Source organism: Saccopteryx bilineata, chromosome 3, assembly GCF_036850765.1.
Source record: "Saccopteryx bilineata isolate mSacBil1 chromosome 3, mSacBil1_pri_phased_curated, whole genome shotgun sequence".
NCBI lineage: Eukaryota > Metazoa > Chordata > Mammalia > Chiroptera > Emballonuridae > Saccopteryx > Saccopteryx bilineata.
The window spans coordinates 236347779-236368460 of record NC_089492.1 but is presented as its reverse complement, the minus strand read 5'-3'; the positions used below and the strand labels follow the sequence as shown (position 1 = coordinate 236368460).

At 41.8% G+C, this 20682-nt stretch overlaps 1 protein-coding gene and 1 non-coding gene across 4 annotated transcripts in view; one reads left to right on the top strand and one right to left on the bottom strand.

Moving 5' to 3' along the window:
• AK4 (adenylate kinase 4) overlaps positions 1-13158 on the top strand; it is a 96640-nt gene extending 83482 nt beyond the window's left edge. For 2 of the 3 annotated variants that reach the window (XM_066268984.1, XM_066268983.1), the window contains exons 4-6: positions 4565-4737; positions 6730-6848; positions 7955-13158. In XM_066268984.1, coding sequence (XP_066125081.1) covers positions 4565-4737; positions 6730-6848; positions 7955-8069 — 407 coding nt within the window. In that variant the 3' untranslated portion in view covers positions 8070-13158. The remainder of the gene's footprint in view (positions 1-4564; positions 4738-6729; positions 6849-7954) is intronic. The other variant, XM_066268981.1, reaches the window with a different exon arrangement.
• Positions 13159-20216: 7058 nt separating this feature from the next.
• On the bottom strand, positions 20217-20292 carry TRNAA-AGC (transfer RNA alanine (anticodon AGC)). Its single transcript has one exon. It is a non-coding gene; the product is annotated as a tRNA-Ala (tRNA).
• Positions 20293-20682: the final 390 nt, after the last annotated feature.

The window sequence follows — 20682 nt, the reverse complement described above, 5'->3', positions numbered from 1 at the left end:
TTGATATTAAAGCAATCAAGCCATTCCATAATAGAAAGTTACATAATTTCATGGAATTAAATTGGGATTTTAAAATAGAATGGACTGGTCAAATGGTCAAATAAGCCTGGCCACTGAATGGAAAACTAGAAGACAACTACCTTAGTGCTACACTTAAACGTTTGTCCACTGTGTAGTCATTTCTACCTTCTAAGGCAAGGCCAAGTCTTCCACGGTGTACTTGATTTGGGCAAATACAATTTGAATTTTCACTTCTCAAAATGTCAAATAGTCATAACCTGATCTAATGGAAGTTATGTTGAGATTTGATATAATCTAGCAGTCAGCAATTCTTTATTTAAAGATAACACTTTTGTTTTCTATTTTGGAAAAATACTATATACTCAATTAGAAAAAGTTAGAAGAGTAGAAAGGAATCACCTATCTTTCCACTGCAAAAGAAAGCAACCATGAACATACATATACGTTCCAGTATAATTCTCCAGCATGTGGGTGCCTTCAATATGAAGGGAGTGCCTAGCCAGAGTCAGTGTGGGAGGAAAGGGGGCTGGGTGGCTGTTAGCACAAGAGCCTGGACTCGAAGTTCAGAAATACCAATGTCAATGTTGAATTTTTCTGTTGAAACCAGCATGAATGCAAGATGGATCAAAAGAAGATAGCTATTGCCCTGGCCGATTGGCTCAGTGGATAGAGTGTCAGCCCAGTGTGCAGATGTCCTGAGTTCGATCCCTGATCAGGGCACACATGAGAAGCGACTGTCTGCTTCTCTTCCTCTCCCTCACCTCCTCTCTCTCTCTTCCCCTCTTGTAGCCAATGGCTCGATTGCTCTGAGTGTCAGCCCCAGATGGGGGTTTCTAGGTGGATCCCAGGCAAGAATTGCTAGGTGGATCCCAGACAAGAGTTACTAGGTGGATCCCAGACAAGAGTTACTAGGTGGATCCCAGTTGGAGTGCATGCAGGAGTCTCTCTATCTTCCCTCCTCTCACTTGAAAAAAAAGAGGACAGCTATGACAATGGGAAAGCAGTTTTTTCTGATGCTGTCTGTAATCCTGGAACAACCCTTTTACCTATTGGGCCTGGGTGTATACCTTGGTTTAGGCATACGATAGCCAGCGGGCTGAGATGTAACCTGCAAGACAAGCCTTTCCCCACCTCAGTGTGAACTTATTGAACACACCACAGGTTTGGTTCTCTGTTCTTTTGTCCTTTTGGGAAGGGATGCAACTTAATTTATACCCCTTCTATAATAAACACCATCAGAAGTTATCTAGGGCCATTGTATAGTTTCCTTTATTGGAGAAATTAGAAAGTGAGCTCCAAGGGAAGCCCAGAACAAACTCTGTAGTGAAAGGCCAGTTTTATTTTTTCACAATTTACCGCAGAACAATCCTTTTTTCAAATACAATAAAAACGAATTACTAGAAAAATTAAAAGAAGAAAAAAATTCAAGCTCAAATTCTAATTTAAGCCCAAATTTTATATTAAAAAAACTTAAAATTACTCTGGAATTTGTATTTTTTTTTTTTTTTTTTTTTTTTTTAGTGAAGGTGAGAGAGAGAGAGACAGACAAGAAGGGAGATGAGAAGCATTAACTCGTAGTTGTGCCACTTCAGTTGTTCATTGATTGCTTTCTCATATGTGCCTTGACTGGGAGGCTCCAGCTGAGCCAGTGACCCCTTGCTCAAGCCAGTGACCTTGGGCTTCAAGCCAGCGATCTTTGGGCTCAAGCCAGCGACCATGGGGTCATGTCTTATGATCTTGTGCTCAAGCCGGTGACCTCAGGGTTTTGAACCTGGGTCTTCAGCATCCTGGGCCGGCACTTAATCCACTGAGCCACTGTCTGGTCAGGCTCTATAAAATCCTAAATGCTTGTTCTTGTTTCTGTGCTTCCTGAGACTCAGACTTGCACTGGTCCACAGACCCTATGTTAAATTTTGTAAGATGTTGGGAATGATTTTTGATAGACTTGCAACCTTAGATGCAAATTATAAGCAGACTTATCAGGGCATAAACTTTGGAAATAAAGCCACATACTGAATTGCCCATCTGTGTCAATTTTTTTAGGAGCTAAAGGCTATATATAACAATGATCAAGACTAAAGTCCCTTTTCTCAAGAAGTGAGATTGGGATAGAAAATAAACAAATATTAAGCAATTGTTTATAGTAATAAATAATAGAAAATAAAAAGAATAAGAAGGTTGCAAATGGGGTGGAATGGGGCTATTTTAAATAAACTAGTTCAAGAAGTCTCCCTGAGAAGTAACATATGCACATATATCCCAAATTTTAAGGAGTTAAATATTCAGTGATCTGCTGGAGGACCATTCCAGGCATAGAACAACAGTAAGTACAAAGACCCTGAGGCAGAGATATCCTTCACATAGTCAGTGATAGAAAAGACCTAATGAGGCTTGCAGAGAGCAATATTGAAAGTAAGTTAATGTGGCCAAAGTCATCTTTGGGCTTTAATTTGATAATGGACAAAAGAATAAATCACGGAAGTGTAGATACGGAAAATAGTACCATGGGCACCCTGAAGGTGAAATTGTGGGAACAGGTAAGTTGGGTTGCAACTGGGTAACATGTAAGACCCAGGAAAATCAAGAATCTTATCCATGACCCAGAGTCCTGCTATGTGGAGAGCAGGGCAAGACAGTCCTGTTTCTTTATGGAAAAGAAACTAATGAAAAGCCTGAGAGGGATGGGCTCTTTAGAGAGGATCCTGGCCTCATGACAGGCAATAAAGACGCTTTGAAGGCAGTATTGGAGAGAATTTTTAGCAGTGGTTGGGACCTGAAGCCGGGCATAGCGATAGCCTTTGGGTGGATTTTTGTCATATTTAACTCAACAAGCACTCTGAAATCAACTTGACATTTATACCATTTTGGGATTTCAACACAGAGCATAGGACATTCGTGTTCATTCAGGTTTGAACAACTGGCCTCCTGTGGTAGGAAAAGCAGTTCTTTGAATATTAAGCGTTTTAGGGCCATGAAGACCCATCTTTACATTGTCATCTTGGTATTTCCAGTGATGGAAAGGTGGAGATAGACTGGTGTACTTACCTGAAGTTATTTAAAAGTTTCTATTCTGAATGTTGCACAACTTACTACACTTCCATCCACCTGACTCTTTTTCCCAAGATTTTTTTTTTTTTTTTTTTTTTTTTTTTTTTTATTTTTCTGAAGTGAGAAGCAGGGAGGCAGAGAGACAGACTCCTGCATGTGCCAGACCATGTTCCACCTGGCAAGTCCACCAGGGGGCGATGCTCTGCCCATCTGGGGCTGTTGCTTCATTGCAACTGGAGCCATTCTAGCGCCTAAGGTAGAGGCCGTGAAGCCATCCTCAAAGCCCAGGCCAACTAGGCTCCAATGGAGCCTTGGCTGTGGGAGGGGAAGAGAGAAATAGAGAGAAAGGAGAGGGGGAAGGGTGGGGAAGCAGATAGGCGCTTCTCCTGTGCCCCTGCTGATAATTGAACCCGGGACTTCCACATGCCGGGCCAACGCTCTACCACTGAGCCAGCTGGCAGGGCCTTTCCCCAAGATTTAAAGTACTTTTTTTTTAAGTGATATTAGATACAGGAAGGTTTTTTTTGTTTGTTTGTTTTGTTTGTTTAAGTGAGAGAAGGGGAAATAGAGAGATAGACTGCCACATGCACCCAGATGGGGATCCACCCGGCAACCCCTGTCTGGGATGGTCAAATCAACCGAGTTATCCTCAGCTCCTGAGGCCTCCACTGGCTGCAAGAGGGGAAGAGAGAGAGAAGGAGGAAAGGGAGGGGAAGATGGTCGCTTCTCATGAGTGCCCTGACCAGAAATTGCACTTGGGATATCTGCATGCCAGGCTGACACTCTGTTCACTGAGCCAACCAGCCAGGGCCACAGGAAGATTTTTAACAGGGCCGACAGCCTGCAGTGATTCTTTTTAGGAAAAATAGACCACTCTGTAATCCCACCCCAGACAAACCTGGAGTTTTTGCTTAAAGAAAAAAAAGGAACATATGCTTATGAAATCAAATTCCAGTTTTGCTGTTTATTTTCCCACATGTGGAAAATCTGGCTGTGTTTATAAATTTTGCAGTATACCAGTTGTTTTTGAGATTGTACATTTGCCCACCTTGTTAAGGTGCAGGCTCAAATGAAGCTTGAGTGAAGGAGCCTACTTTAATTGATTTGAGCTCTTAAATACAAACACATCCATGCAATTTTTTTGTGATAACCTAATAATAATATAAACTGTTGGAGCTAATAGGACACCAATGCAAGTTTGACCCTTCAATTTAACAGTGGAAGGAATGGGGCGATATAACTTGCCTAAGGTCACACAGGTAGTTAACAGCAGAGCAGGACTGGAGCCTAGGACTGGTCTAGCGATTTTTAGTTTAATGTACTTTCTACTTTTACCATGTGACTCCTTAATCTTTGAGTATTCCAAATGTTGGAACCACATTATAAAGTGGCAGATTTTCTTCTAATATTGAATTTTGGGGATAGATAATATTGCAATGGCTCATTGGAGTTAAAAAATGTCTTGCATTTGTTGTGTTTTATTTTTGGCATTTAGGTTTTCCTAGGACATTAGTTCAGGCTGAAGCCTTGGACAGAATCTGTGACCTGGATCTGGTCATCACTTTGAACATTCCATTTGAAACACTCAAAGATCGTCTCAGCCGACGTTGGATTCATCCTCCTAGCGGGAGGGTGTATAACCTGGACTTCAATGCACCTCATGTGCACGTAAGAATGTACAAATTACTCCCACAAACTGACAAGAAAGAGGCAAAACATTTTAGGTGAAAAGTGGGTAAAAGACATGAAAAGACTTCAAAAAAATGAGCCAATGTAAAGCCAACACATTTAAAATGCTCATTGACCAGTAGTCAAGGAATGTAAATTAAAGTTGATTACATTGATTGCTGGACAGGATCTGGGAAAAATTATACTCATCTTTATTAGGTATATGAAATAGTAATAGTATTTTTTTAAAAAATAAAAGGCAACCTAGCATCGAACTTTAAGGATGCCTTCCTTGCTCCTGGATGCCATAGGTTCACTAAAGTTTCAGTGAGTCTTGCTCATTTGGGCTGAGCACTAGGCTCCTTTGAAGTCTTAAAGAAGACCTGTGGTTACAATGCTCTTCCAAAGACAGCAGTGAAAGTGCTTGTCTGGGCCACCTCAACCAGCCGCCGTGGTCCAGCTCCCCTGGAAGGACGATGCTGTGGCCCTAGCATCATTCTGCTGTTTCTGGAAGCAATTGTATTTTCTAGTGCTCTGAAGTCCTGAAAATGATTATTGAGCTTTGCAGCCAAAAGTAAAATAAAAGAGAGGGGGATGTAGGTGATATACAGCCTCTCCTATCCCCATTGCTCCTGTTATGTCAGGGTAATAGCCATGGAATACGCACATGATAATTATGTGGCTCACCAATAAATCCTAAGTGCAAGTTATGTACCAAGACCCTGAGATGTAATGGAATTTTAGTGCATTTCAAATTTATAGCCAGTTTCTGATTATCCAGTTGAGTTACCTGAGCCTTTTGGTTTTGCTATAGGCTGCTTTTTGACAGATTTATTTATTTTTATTCTCTCTCCTCATGGGTAATAGCCATGGACATGGGAGGCAAAATTCTGATATGTCAGATTTGCTGTTTGAAAGTATGGCTCCTAAGGAGGTTAAAATACATCAAAAAATCAGTGTTTTTTTCATTGCAATTTTTCAGTTCTCAGAATGTTTGTTCCTAATTATCATGAGTATATGACTTGTGCCTATTTTAATTGATCTTTAGATAAGTCATTATTTGATTTAGTAAAATAACCAGAGTAAGATTAATTTTAGAAAAGCGACAGGACAGAATTTGGAAGTTAGCCGAGAAGGCACTGGAATATCTTTTCCTAGATTCGTGTTTTTTCTAAGTGAGCTAGTTGGTTCCCTGAAACATTTTATTTTCTGTGTTAAGAGCTCAGGTTTTAGAAAGCAAGTCAGTTTTAGGAGTATTTAGAGGACCAGAGTGACATTGTTTAAAGGTTGCTTGTTGGGGGAGGGAAGCTGGATGGAAATTTAAACTGAATTGAAGAGATCATTTATCAACAGCACTGGGAGATGTTTGGAAAGACTTGAGAAGTTAATAAAGATTTAATGCCAGCTCTCCTGAAATAAGGTTAACATGCTGTTAAAAGTGCTATTTCTTTTTCTTTCTTTTTTTTTTTTTTTGTATTTTTCTGAAGCTGGAAACTGGGAGAGACAGTCAGACAGACTCCCACATGCACCCGACTGGGATCCACCCGGCATGCCCACCAGGGGGTGACGCTCTGCCCCTCCTGGGCGTCGCTCTGTTGTGACCAGAGCCACTCTAGTGCCTGGAGCAGAGGCCACAGAGCCATCCCCAGCGCCCAGGCCATCTTTGCTCCAATGGAGCCTCGCTGTGGGAAGGGAAGAGAGAGACAGAGAGGAAGGAGAGGGGGAGGGGTGGAGAAGCAGATGGGCGCTTCTCCTGTGTGCCCTGGCCGGGAATCGAACCCGGGACTTCTGCACGCCAGGCCGACGCTCTACCACTGAGCCAACCAGCCAGGGCCGCTATTTAAGTGCCTTAACCATTACCATTGTTACCCAGGCCTAACTCATTCTGTGTTAGAAATCAAAGGTGGACACATGGTTTTGCGTAGGAGTGTTTTTACCTATGGAATGGCCCAAGCGTTGCCCATGTGAACTGATTTTCTCTGGTATTTGTAGGGGGTAGACGACATCACTGGTGAACCGCTGGTCCAGCAGGAGGATGATAAACCTGAAGCAGTGGCCGCCAGGCTCCGGCAGTACAAGGATGTGGCAAAGCCCGTCATTGAACTGTATAAGTGAGTGCGCTTTCGTGTTTGCATGGCAGGCGGCCAGTCAGAAAGGTGTGGAGCTTAGTGGGAAGAGCCTTGGGTGGAGATGGGGAGGGTTGCTTTCAACTTGATAAGCCCTAAAAGCCCAACACGTCCACAGAAGTCAGACGCTGGAGTTGTTTGTGGGAAATAACACCCAGTCCTTGCTCTGAAACCAGATCATCTCTGTCCAGTTGTAAACTGTGCCTAATCTGACTTACTTCCATTTTTCTTTTTAAGTGGCTGAAATAATGGTATATATTTTGACACTGCCACACATGATTATCGTATTTGGATAGAAGATCAGAAGGGACTTTTGACCTAGATGTGTCTGGACGGAGTTTAACAAAGAGAAGCAGAACTGTACGCTGCGGCTTGCAGGTTCAGACGGCTGCAGGGCCCATCAGCTGGACACGATGGGAAGCAGTTGAGTGACAGCCGAATGGTCCAGCTTCTGTGCAGCTCTAGCCAATTAATCCCCACAGGGGCACTCTGGCTCAGTGTGACCAATGATCCCTGTTTATCCGAGAGAAGCAGAAATCTGGCTGTTTGTATGGGGGTTTGAGATCCCAATTTTTATATTTGTGACAAATTTTTTAAAAAATTAACATCATGTAAGCAAAATGAAACCCGCATGGGGATCTGTACTCAGGACAGCAGTTTATAGCCTCTGCTACAATTTGTTTCTGACCTTGTAGCCTTTAGATCAGAGGTTCCTGGTCAGATTATTGTGATTCATCCTGTATTCGATGATCATTGTTGTAGTGAGGGGTTTAGAGTGCCAAATTTTGTCAGTGGTTTGCTTTTCAGAAATGAGTAGTGAGGCAGATTTGGGAATGATTTTATTCTTTGATATATTTTAAAGGGGAGAAGAAAAGGTGGCGTTGTGCCACTATGCCAGAATTGCAAGCCCTATGGCCTCAGATCCCCCAGTGACGGGTGTCGATGCATTTGAAGGGGTCGGGTCGGCACTTAGCAATGTGTGACAGAGGCTCTGAGATTGTGCTTGAGTTTCACCCAGGACCCTCATCGGCTCTAATATTGTATAAAGAGGAAACCTAAACCGCCTTTGTGTGTTGGACTTTGTTTTACAGGAGCCGAGGAGTGCTCCACCAGTTTTCTGGAACGGAGACTAACAAAATCTGGCCCTATGTTTACACACTTTTCTCGAACAAGATCACACCTATTCAATCCAAAGAAGCCTACTGAGCCTGCCCAGTGGAAGAACCAGGAAGATGTGGTCCTTCTTTCAATTGTATGTGTAGTATCAGTGCCTGTCCCAATTAGAAGCTAGCTGAAATAGCTTGCAGGGTCTTTTCTAGTTTAAATGGTGAACTGATAAGAAAGCTAATGAATAAAAGGAGTTAATGAAGAGACTCTTTTCTGCCTTTTGAAGGAAGGGTCACCTGCACGCGTTGAAGACGTCTCTGCACATGCGTCAAGCCCTTCACAAGAAAGCAAGGACAGGCTGGATTTCAAATGGTGTATAACCCACGTGCTAGCTGAGTTTTGACAGTCATATTGTTACCATAGTGGTAGCCTTCTTACCCACAGTGGTGGTCTGTGGCTCTCCCCGTCCCCTAAAGGTTGAACCATAGCACCAGTAGACCTGAGAATGCCGAGAGTGGTAGCCTGGGCTTTGTCCCCCTACCTTGACAATAAGGTTGAAGCCAGTTGCTCACAGTGCTCGCTTCTCTGACTTTGAGTGACCTGTGTCCACAATGTGCTTTTTCTGTTAGGAGCAACACCTTCTTTTCCGCATCCCTGCTCCATAGAATCTCTCCTTTTCAGACATCCTAGAATGAAAGGATTTAGCTTCTGCTGTTTTTATTAGACTGGATTTTCTTAGATCTGTTTCCTCCCTTCCTAGGCTATTAAATAATACAGATGCTTGTTCCCTCCATCCCTCCGAAATGCCTTTCTAAGAGCTGAGAGCAAGGGGATGCCGCCGTATCACTTCCTGCACCAGAAACTGAGCTCTGGAGCTCTGCTTAAACCACTGGCCTGACTGTTGGGTGGACACCATTCCTTTTTGTGTGAAAAAATAAAAATCCTCAGAGTCTTTTGTGAATCCTCAAAAAAAAAAAAGTAATGAATATTCACCTACATAGATGTTAAAAGATCAGATCTTATGTATAGATGTAACAAGATCATATGGAATTACTGGACTAAAAGAATAGTTTACTTTTTATTCAAGATTTTTTTTAAAAAAAGTGTATTTTGAAAATGCTGCTAAGTGTTGATGCTGACAGTGTCTTTCTGCTGTGAAGGACCTGAGCATATTGTGAACAGTAGGTAAAGGGAATAAGGCCCCTGGGGCTGAGGGAAGGTGTCGCACTAGCCATGCACTAGCCATGCCAGACTAAGTATGATGGCTTTACAATGATGAGAAAACAAATCTTCATTCTTCTTCTATTCCAAAGATTCTGTGGGGTGGCCATAAAGTCTAAAAATACAGATAATACTATTTTATCATTCATATATTATCAATAAGTCATATATTATCAATAAGTCCTTCATTAAGGATTTGCTTGGTTTCCAGACTTGGCGGCCACCTTGTATAATTAATTCTTGCTCTCTTCTAGGAAGGACAGTGACATTCCTGTTGCCTTAAAAATAGATATCACTCTTCTTGCATTGTGATTATCCCCAGCACGGGTTCTTTATTATTGCTGGGAGTGACTTTGGTGTCATCACTGCCTTTGGAGTTTGGGGGAGAGGCACAGGAAATGGGAAATGGCCTCCTCCTCCCTGCCAGCACAATAGGTAGCTACAGCCACTGTCAGGGTCACTCAGTATGGTTCAGCCACCGAGGGACCCTTTGGTAGGTGATACCAATAAAAGACAAATACTTTTTCCATGGTCTTTGAAAGACAATGCTTGTTTCATGTTAAGTGGTCTAAATACATATGTGTGTGTGTGTGTGTGTGTGTGTTTCTGAGTTGCTTCAACAAACTCTTAAAATTATTTTGTAAAAAATTAAATTTTTTTGGAACCTATTTTGAGAAAAGTATAAAATTCAAGAAACAGCTTTTCTGGGTTGTCATTCTGCCACCACACACGGTTCCTTCACTGTTAGGCAGAACTGGTCTGGGCGGTCTCAGAGATTCCTGTCCTCAAGGTCTGTCAGTCAACCAGCTCTGTATTCATTTTGCTTTCCATTACCCCAACAGGCTTCCCATTACCCCAACAGGCTTCCCACTTGTTTAGAACCTGAAAACATTGCTGTGTTTAATTCTCTTTATACTTTAATGCAAACATAAAAGAGGGACCATTTATCAAAGGCCTCCTGAGTGATGTGTGCAGTTTTAGGATATTTACAAATACAGGGTGGGACAAAAGTAGGTTCTCAGTTCCTATGGAAAATGATGTAATAATTAATAAATAATAACACAAGCATGAACTGTGTTTTGTATACTCACAACTGTAAACCTACTTTTGCCCCACACTGTATTTCATCTCTCAAGCATCCTGTGAGATAGGCTCGACCCCAGGTTTATAAAGAAAGGAGCAAGACCAACAATGTGGTGGGTCTTGCCAGGGCTCCTGCTGCCAATAAACAGTGCAGCGAGGACTCACACTTGGGTTTTCCTGACTCTGCAGCCTGAGTTTGCTCCAGGTGTTAACTACCTGTTTCCTGTTCCACACCACCCAGGGCGTGAGCCTGCTTGGTTTTGCTTGTATTTAAGAGTGGCCTCGCATCAAAAATGACAAGAGTGCCCTATGCTGACATTCAGCTTTATGTGACACAGTTCCTTCTTTTCCCTTTGCTTAAGCAAAGGAAGCTGCTAGAGGAAAGTCTGAGCCCTGATCCTCCTCCCTAACTACTTGTTTATAAATAAAGTGAAAGGCTGTCAAAATAGGCTGGTTTGAGTCCAAGCTAATCTATGGAGAAGGCCAGCTTTTGTGTCTATGGTTTTGTTTTCTTAAACCTGTAACCCGTCAGCCACCTTCCACCATGTTGCTCAAACATCGGCCTGGGCTCCTGGGAGCTGTCCAGGTACTACTTGCTTTTCCTTCCTGAGATCAGAGCAAATCACCCACCACGAACAAGGCCCTGAGGATAAACTGATCCTTCCTAAAGTTCTGGCTGGCGAACTAATGGTGACTGTGCACCTAACACAGGGTGACCCTGACTTTAGACCATTCCCCTATATTGCATTGCACATGAACATGATTCTGAATGCCAAAAGTCACACCTTTGCCTGCCCTCTGAGGTGATGGTGCTGCTTATCATGCCTGGTTCGGGCAGAACCCGGCGAGATTGGCCTCCTGTCTTACCTGCTTCCCCAGCCAGGGCTGCTCCCCACCACCCTCCAAGGAGCCAAGTGCAGAAGAGCTCCAGCTTCAGCCAGTGTGCACCCCCTCTTTGGTGGGGAAGGGAGAAGCTAAGAATAGCAATGGGTGAGAGAGGTGCTGCTGTGGCTTTTCTTGCCGCTTAAACTGTTGAGACAGGATAATGTTAGGTAGAAGGATGTCTGTGCAAACCCATAAATAGGACTTTTATAAAATTTAGTTCACTGGAACCTGAGTTCAGTATTTGACTTTAGCTGTTTGTCTAAACATCATGTACCGGCCTGCTGGGACTCTTTGCTCAAATCATCGACCACAAATGTCCAAATTTATGTTACAGGCATTCTTAGCAGTTACTAGGTACTTAATGCTAAGTGCATTACATGCATTGTCTAATTACCCTTAACAATTACCCTAGGTAATAGATATTATTTCAATTATCTTGCTTCCTTATATTTAAAAACTGAAATAATCCTGTTTACATGAACTTGTGTTTTCATGTACCGATAGGAATTAATCAGGAAATTTAGAAGAGCTTTTTTAGTCCCTTTCTTTACTTTGAACTCTCCATTCTCATTAATAGGTAAAACAAGGTATTTGCTCCTGTGTGGAGTCTTTGTACTTGGCGCTGTGGTGCCCAGACAGGAAATGGGCACGCTGATGGGTCCTGGTGGTAGCTGCACACTGTATATACAGAAGGGATACGTCTCACCTGGACTCTGCCTAGATTGCAGGATCTCGGGAGGCATGTGTATCTACCTGATGAATTTCATCCGTTACCTTTTACTTAACAGATAGGATCTTCTCTCGCAGTTAATTTTGCTAGAGAGGCAATTCATAAGGCAGAGTCGTGATTACAGTATGAATTGCTTGTTCTCTTCCCCTCCATTTTTGTCTATTTAGTGTCTCAAAAGAAGAACCCAGTAATGGAGACTTCTTTTGATACAGAAATGTGGTCTAGTCATAAATTATCATCCCTTTCCATATACAACTGACCTAGTCTGGTTTCCAGAGAAGGGTGCAAGACCCAGCTGTCAGGAAACCATGAAGCCATATTTCAATTACGAAGAAGAATCTGCTTCCTGCATCTGTTGAGATGTATCTTAATAATAATTGTTTGTAAAGGCCATACTTTATCTTTCTTTTAACAAATTGCACAATTCTTGCCAAAATAAATGCTATTATCTATATGCTTCAGGGAATACCCCAATTTAACTGTGTGTGCGAGAGAAAGAGAATGAGAGACAGAGGTGGTAAAACATTTCTAAAAGAGAAAGTTCTTGCATGGCATGGATAGTCCTTCTTTCCTTAATGATAAGCGGGCTATTCGAGAAAGTTCAGTATTTTTGAAATAATAAATTTCCTGTTTAAAACTTTTCAAAAGAGCAGTACATCTAGAAGATTCTCCCAGTGTGCCTAACTCCATTTCATTGAACTTTCCTTTTCTTTATTTTAGAACTTTGGTTATAAAGTCAGAAAGGAACTAAATAAAAACGAACTGATTTGTATTTAATTTAGAGAAAAGGGAAGAACAACGAAAACTCAGTCTTTATGTAAGCTCCAAGGTGTCAGGATGTAGAAGGTTTTTCTAGTTTTATGAGAATTTGTACTACTGATTTTTTTTATAGTCTTGTTTTAGAGATGAACAGATCTCTGGGGGAAATGGTTGAGTTCCAATGGCATTTCACTGTGATCCCTCTCAAGCTCAAATCAGTTCTCTAACCTAATGACAACTTGTCTCTTTGGTTTAATGCCGTCCTGTGAAACAGCGGCTCCACTTTCCCAGAAGTCACGTGTTTACGATGAGTCAGTGCTTTCCTCCTGTGAAAGGTGTGGGCCGTCTTGATTTGGGTGTACGTGCTTAATTCAAAGTATTTAGACCTAATCTGTAAATGCTCTTCTGTTAATTGTATCATTGATTATTTTGATGGTCTTGCTTGAAGCTTATTCATACTTTTTAATTTGATAGAAATAAAGTTTTTTCGGCTTATAACTAGTGAATACATTTAATGTTTGCGCAGTGTTTTAACTTGGCAAAATACATCTTCGCAGATATTCTCACTCGTGCCATTCGGCAACCACTCCGTTATCAACAGTGTGTTATCTCTAATTTACAGATGGGGAAAATAGAGAACGTGGTATCGCCTGCATAAATTAGCGGCAAAGCCAAATTCCGAACCCAGGAGCTGTGATCTTCAGTCTCATTTTCTACCATACCATGTTGCCTCATTTTGTATACTCTCAAGTACCTTTATTTTTTATATATTTTCATGGACATTCTTTAATCTTATTTGTGAAACAACAGGATGATGTTGCAGATCACATCATCGCGTCCTACACAGATCACATCCTATAGATTGGGAGACCGGGTCAAAGGACTGCTCAGCAGAAACAGAAATTTGGCAGACCTATCTGGTGAGAGTTGGAACCATGGAGGAAATACAGCCTCCAAGGAGGAGCCCCCTGCGATAGGTAGTGAAGCAAATGCCCTGGCTTCTCCCAGCCTCACACTTTCATCTCTGTGCTGACAGAATTAAATATAGTCGCTTACTCTGGGCTCCTCTGGGAAATGTACCAGGATGGCTCGAGGGGTCATAGGCAGCATCAGCAAAACTCGCTTCTCAGGGCAGCAGAAAACTTGAGCCCATTGGCAGGACACCCAGGTGGCCCCCCAGGCAGATCAGCCAGAGGGGAATTGCTAAGTTACTTAGGGAAGAACTAATGGCTGAGAGGCTTTGAGAGCTGCTAACCTCTATCACCCAGTAGTCATACTTCCAGAGTTCATGGGTCACCATGTTCATGTGGAGAAAGCAAAGACCAAGAAGGCTTATGGAATTTTGGAAGATTTTATTGACCTCTTAGTGTATGCTATAGCCTCCTATAACCCTGTCCCTAAAAGGAGTCCCAAATCTCTATCTTCCCTGCTTCACCTAAGCCACCGTCTCCATTGCCCACCAGCCTCAGCTGTGCAGGCCTTCTCTGTTCCTTCCCAGAAGGTACCAAGTCCCCGTAGACCATTGAGAGGCCAGACCACTGGAGTTTAAATTCTTCCTTTGCCACTTATTAGCAACTTATTAACATTTCTTTGCCTCAGGGCTTTTTTCACTTTTAAAATTAAAATAGTAGCCTGACCTCTGGTGGTGCAGTGGATAAAGCATCGACTTGGAACTCTGAGGTTGCTAGTTCGAAACCCCAGGCTTACCTGGTCAAGGCACATATGGGAGTTGATGCTTCCTGCTCCCCCCTCCCCCAACTAAAATAAATAAATAAAAATTTTAAAAATTAAAATAGTATTTACCTTATAGGGTTGCTGGAGGATTAAATGTACAACTATATGTAAAATACTTAGATCACGGTTTGACACATGACAAGTATTATGAAAGTGCTGGTTATTATTATTAATAATAGTCCTCCTACATTAGAATTAATTTTCTGTACCTTGAATATTTTCCCCCTGGACAACTGTTTATCTTGCAGGTCTCAAAGTCAATGTCATTTTTCTCAGGGAAAGTTTCCCTCAGTGAGTTTAGTTATCTCTCCCCAACACCACTGTTTGGCCAGTAGCCACAGCCACCGTCACAGCCGCCTGGCCCACACAGGTTTGAATTTGATTCGGACAGACAGTAATGAAACAACGGAGCTAAGAACTGGTGGGCCATTACCTTTAATCCTAGCTTGCACCCAGTGGGCAAGAAATACACACAGTGGGAAAACACTTCCCTTTCCATTCAGGGTTCCCAAAGCCATTGACTCATCCGACTTTCCTAGAATCAAAGGTTTGTACCTACCAGCCTTATTCACCTCTGTTCCCCATCTCCTTCTCTCTGCACAAACTCTCTTCTCTTTTAGCACTCTGCCATCTTGGCTGCTTCTCCTCTCCTCCACGTGGCCTTTCTCTGCTCTCCTTCATGTGGGCTCCTCTGCTCCATTTTATAGTATAGAAATCAAAACCTTTAATCCAATATACAAACAAGGAAGTCTCTGATACAAAGTCACTTATCTGTGGGGAAAAGCTTAGTTTTGAAACTAAGCCTTAGGCTATAATGACCCTGTCTGCTTACAGCCTGTCCCCCACACCCAATGCAAACTATAAGCAAGCAAACATATACAGTAGATCATATTTACAAACTTATTTGACCAACCATTACATGTTCCAACAGGGTTAGCACACTGGGCTTTTTCTTTATATCACATATTTCACTTGCATGATTATCTGATTGGTTGTGTAATATATTTCTCCTCTATTAGACTACAGCTTCATTTTTTTATATAAATAAATTTTTATTAACTTTAATGGGGTGACATCAATAAATCAGGGTACATATATTCAAAGAAAACATGTCCAGGTTATCTTGTCATTCAATTATGTTGCATACCCATCACCCAAAGTCAGAGTGTCCTCTGTCACCTTCTATCTAGTTTTCTTTGTGCCCCTCCCCCTCCCCTTCCCCCTCACCCTCCTTCCCTCCCCCCCTCCCTCCATAACCACCACACTCTTGTCCATGTCTCTTAGTCTCGTTTTTATGTCCCACCAATGTATGGAATCATGCAGTTCTTGTTATTTTCTGATTTACTTATTTCACTCGTATAATGTTATCAAGATCCCACCATTATGTTGTAAATGATCCAATGTCATCATTTCTTATGGCTGAGTAGTATACCATAGTGTATATGTGCCACATCACCTTTATCCAGTCTTCTATTTTTTTTTTACACTGATTAAAAGCCTTTAAGCAAACTCTTGGCCAATACAGCAAGAATCCATAAAAGAGTAGTGTCCTTGACATGTTCACCAAGTCCAAGTTGGCCCCAACACCATGCCAAATCCCTGCAAATGCAACCCAACCCCAGTTCAGTCCATTAGGAGCTATCACAAGGAGCAGGAGTCCAGGAAAAGTCCACATCCAGGAAAAGTCGGCATGTCACTGGAATTGTCACAATTCTATACTTTGCAGCTCACGTCCAAGTCCCAATGACTGCTGCTTTTAGCTGGTAATGATTCAGGTAGACTGAAAAAGCCATCTGCAGCATGTGTGGAGATGGAGCTTCTGTTCTCCTCTGCCTGGAGAGATGAGACCAGGTTGCTTTTCCCTGGAGCTCTGCGACTGTGGTGTGGTAAAGAGAACCTTGGGATACACTAAGCTGGGTGGCAAAGGTAAATTCATAATAGAAGTTGGCAAAAGTGGAAAAGAGAACTCTAAATTAGAAGTAGGTCCCAGCCTGAAATATGAGTGGGGCATTGAGGTAGGAGGAATAAAGGAAACACTATATATTAAACAAAGCAGCAGAAAATAGGACTATCAACACCCACAACAGAGATCTTCTAGGGAAGAATAAAAAACCTGACTATTCAGGTAAGACATAGATAAGTGGCCCTTGTACAAATGAGATCAGTTTACCTGCTTCTTGGAAGAAATACCCTAGGCTCATCCACAGTGTCATAGATGGGGCTGATGGCCCTGGGCACCTTCAGCCTTCAGTGTCAGACCCCAGCATTCTGGGCAAGGTTAGGTCATAGGTGGCTGGAGCAGGGCTGGAAGAGACTGAACCCTCCCTTAGAGGAGCGAGGGGGAAGCCTACCTTCCAGTGTCCCTTTTTCCTCACAGCAAAGGCATGTAAGCCTGGCAGGCTTTAGTTCAATGACCTTCCTATTCACTATTGAAGCAGGGCCCAAATGGAATCCTATGAGACCTCTTTGGGGCGTTGGAGCCTTAAAGGGCATATCCTAAAAGCTGGTAGTTCACCTGATCTCTATTGGGCTTTTTCTGCCTCTTGGTACCTTAAAAACCATGCTCAGAAGATCTTGCTGAGGGGTTTGAGGATCCCCATCCACCTATATAAACCTTTTCCATATATCTGGAGCTATTTGGAAAAAGACAAAACAGTGTTATTAACTGGATCAAATAAAAGAAGGTAGACGTTTGCAGGAGAAGATTTGGCATCTCCTGTTCATCAACATTCAAAAGAAATTTAAAAATTTTTAAGTAAAAAGCATGATATGGTAGACCCATAGGAGTTTCAGGATATGACTCCCCCCTTTTAAATTTAAATTGACCTTAAAATATTTGCTGGGTACACTTTAATAATACCTTGACTTTAAAGATTGTAAGAAATACCCATAATTCGAAAGGCTTGACAAAATACAGTAAATGTTTTTGCTACATATGCAGGAGCATTATCAGTTTAACCAGCTTAGGAAATCCAGTAATAGAACAATGCATATAGACAATGAGCTATAACATGCTTAGCAGCCTCTCCTGTTCTGACAGAGGTTACTATAAATCCAGAATAGGTATCCACTATAACGTGGACATAGGACTGTTTGCCAAATGAAGGTATATGAGTAACATCCATTTGCCAAAGTTGTCCTGGTAGGAGTCCTTGAGGGTTAACTCCAAATGAAGGGAGAGATTGTAGTATAGGACCCCTTGGACAGGATTTACCAATCTGCTGTGCTGCTTCCTGAGAAAGTTGAAACTGTTTACACAGGGCTGCAGTGTTCTGGTGGTGAATAGTTTGAGACTGAATTGCTCAATCTGTCATGGTGCTCCAAATAATTTTCTTTTGGGTAGCTTGATCAACAAGGGCATTCCCTTGTGCTAAAGCTCTAGGAAGCATGGAGTGAGCTCGAGTATGTCCTATAAAACATGGAGCTCTATGTTGACATACAAGTCTTTGAAGAAGGAGGAATTGATGAAATAGTTCATCCGCAGTTGTCCCTAAGACAGCAGTTTTTATAGTGGAAACACCATAAGTAAATATTCACTGTCTGTATATAGATTAAAGGAGGAATATGGCAAATGCTGAAAAGCCATGATAATGGCATATAATTCTAGTCTTTGAGCTGATTTTAAGTTGACTGTTTCAGTATAAAGTTGTCAATTGATTTGCAAAAGCGATTTGCCATTTAGTGGAAGTTTCCCAGAGCCATTGTTGTTGATCCTTTGAAAAAAGAAACAACAATAATTTTGAGGCTCAAAACCTATAAGCTGTAAGGGTCGCCTATGCTCCTTGATAATCCAGGAGGTGATAAGATCAAAATATGGAAGTGTATTCCATGGGCTATTAGATGGCTCAATGTGCCCAAGCTGTAGCTGCTCTTGTACCAATTGAGCAGCTGCCCTAAGTTTCTCCTGAGAAAGGGGCCATTGGTCTACCCATACAGGATTATCTGATTTCCAAATAATTGGGTCTGCACAATGCATTATTGAGGTAGCAGGAGCTACCAAGGCCCCTATGCTAAATTTTGATATCCTAATCCACACCTTCTGGTATTGGGTGTCACTTCTATGGTGGTGAGAATTCCTCGCTGTCTTTTCCTTAGTCCCTTAATGGGCAAAAATCCCCGATCAAGCATCTGAGTACTGACTAAACCATTAGGACTGACAAGCAACGCTCCCATATTTTTCAAAACATCTCTACCCCACAAATTAACTGGCCATCCAGGGAACATAAGGCTTAAAAAAATCCAGAATGACCTTCTTAATCTTCCCAATGTAGAAAATTAGAACTTTGTTGAGGGGATTTACTCTGCCCTATACCTTGTAATTCTGTGGCTGCTGCATGAGTGGGCCAGGAAGGAGGCCAGTGTAGCTTAGCAATAACAGATACATCAGCTCCAGTATCTAAAAGTCCTTTAAATTTATGCCCATGTATTGTTAGTTCCATTTCAGGGCGTTCCTGACCTATGTTTTTAAATACAATTGGCATAATCAGAGGAGCCAAATCACCAATTTTCTTGGGGTAGACTACAGCTTCTTAAGTAAAAGAACCACAGTTGTTCCGCCATTCAGAGTTGTATCCAGCCCTGGCCAAATAACTGGGTTGGTTAGAGCATCATCCTGATATGCAAAGGTTGCCAGTTTGATCCCTGGTCAGGGTACCTACAGAAACAGATCGATGTTTCTGCCTCTCTCTCCCTCTCCCTTCCTCTTTCTCTTAAAAAAAAAAAAAATCATAATTAGCCACAGCAATCAGACAAGAAAAAGAAATAAAAGGCATCCAAATTGGAAAAGAAGTAAAACTATCATTATTTGCAGATGGTATGATATTGTATATAAAAAACCCTAAAGTCTCAGTCACAAAACTGCTGGACCTGATAAATGAATTCAGCAAGATGGCAGGATATAAAATTAATACTCAGAAATCAGAAGCATTTTTATACACTAACAATGAACTGTCAGAAAGAGAAATTAAGGAAGCAATCCCCTTCACCATTGCAACCAAAAATATAAAATACCTAGGAATAAATTTAACCGGGGAGATTAAAGACTTGTACTCAGAAAATTATAAAACATTGATAAAAGAAATCAGGGAAGATACAAACAAGTGGAAGCATATACCGTGCTCATGGTTAGGAAGAATAAACATCATTAAAATGTCTATATTACCCAAAGCCATTTATAAATTCAATGTAATACCAATTAAAATACCAATGACTTACTTCAAAGATATAGAATACATATTCCAAAAATTTATATGGAACCAAAAGAGAACACGAATAGCCACAGCAATCTTGAAAAGGAAGAATAAAGCAGGAGGTATCATACTTCCGGATATCAAGTTATATTACAGGGCCATTGTACTCAAAACAGCTTGGTACTGGCATAAGAACAGGCATATAGATCAATGGAATAGATCAGAGAACCCAGAAATAAACCCACACTTTTATGGACAACTGATATATATATATATATATATATATATATATATATATATATATATATATATATTTTTTTTTTTTTTTTTTTTTTTTTTTTTTTTTGTGTGTGTGTGTGTGTATTTTTCCAAAGCTGGAAACAGGGAGGCAGTCAGACAGACTCCTGCATGCGCCCGGCCGGGATCCACCCGGTACGCCCACCAGGGGGCGATGCTCTGCCCATCTTGGGGTGTCGCTCTGCCGCAATCAGAGCCATTCTAGCGCCTGAGGCAGAGGCCACAGAGCCATTCTCAGAGCCTGGGCCAACTTTGTTCCAATGGAGCCTTGACTGCGGGAGGGGAAGAGAGAGACAGACAGGAAGGAGAGGGGGAGGGGTGGAGAAGCAGATGGGCACTTCTCCTGTGTGCCCTGGCCGGGAATCGAACCCGGGACTCCTGCACGCTAGGCAGACGCTCTACCACTGAGCCAACCGGCCAGGGCCTGGACAACTGATATTTGACAAAGGAGGAAGATCATACAATGGAGTAAAGACAGCCTCTTCAACAAATGGTATTGGGAAAATTGGACAGCTACCTGCAAAAAAAATGAAACTAGACCACCAACTTACACCATTCACAAAAATAAACTCAAAATGGATAAAAGACTTAAATATAAGCTGTAAAACCATAAGCATCTTAGAAGAAAACATAGGCAGTAAGCTCTCTGACATCTCTTGCAGCAATATATTTGCCGATTTAAATCCACAGGCAAGTGAAATAAAAGACAGGATAAACAAATGGGACTATATCAAACTAATTAGCTTTTGCACAGCTAAAGACAATAACAACAGAATAAAAAGATAAACTACACAATGGGAGACCATATTTGACA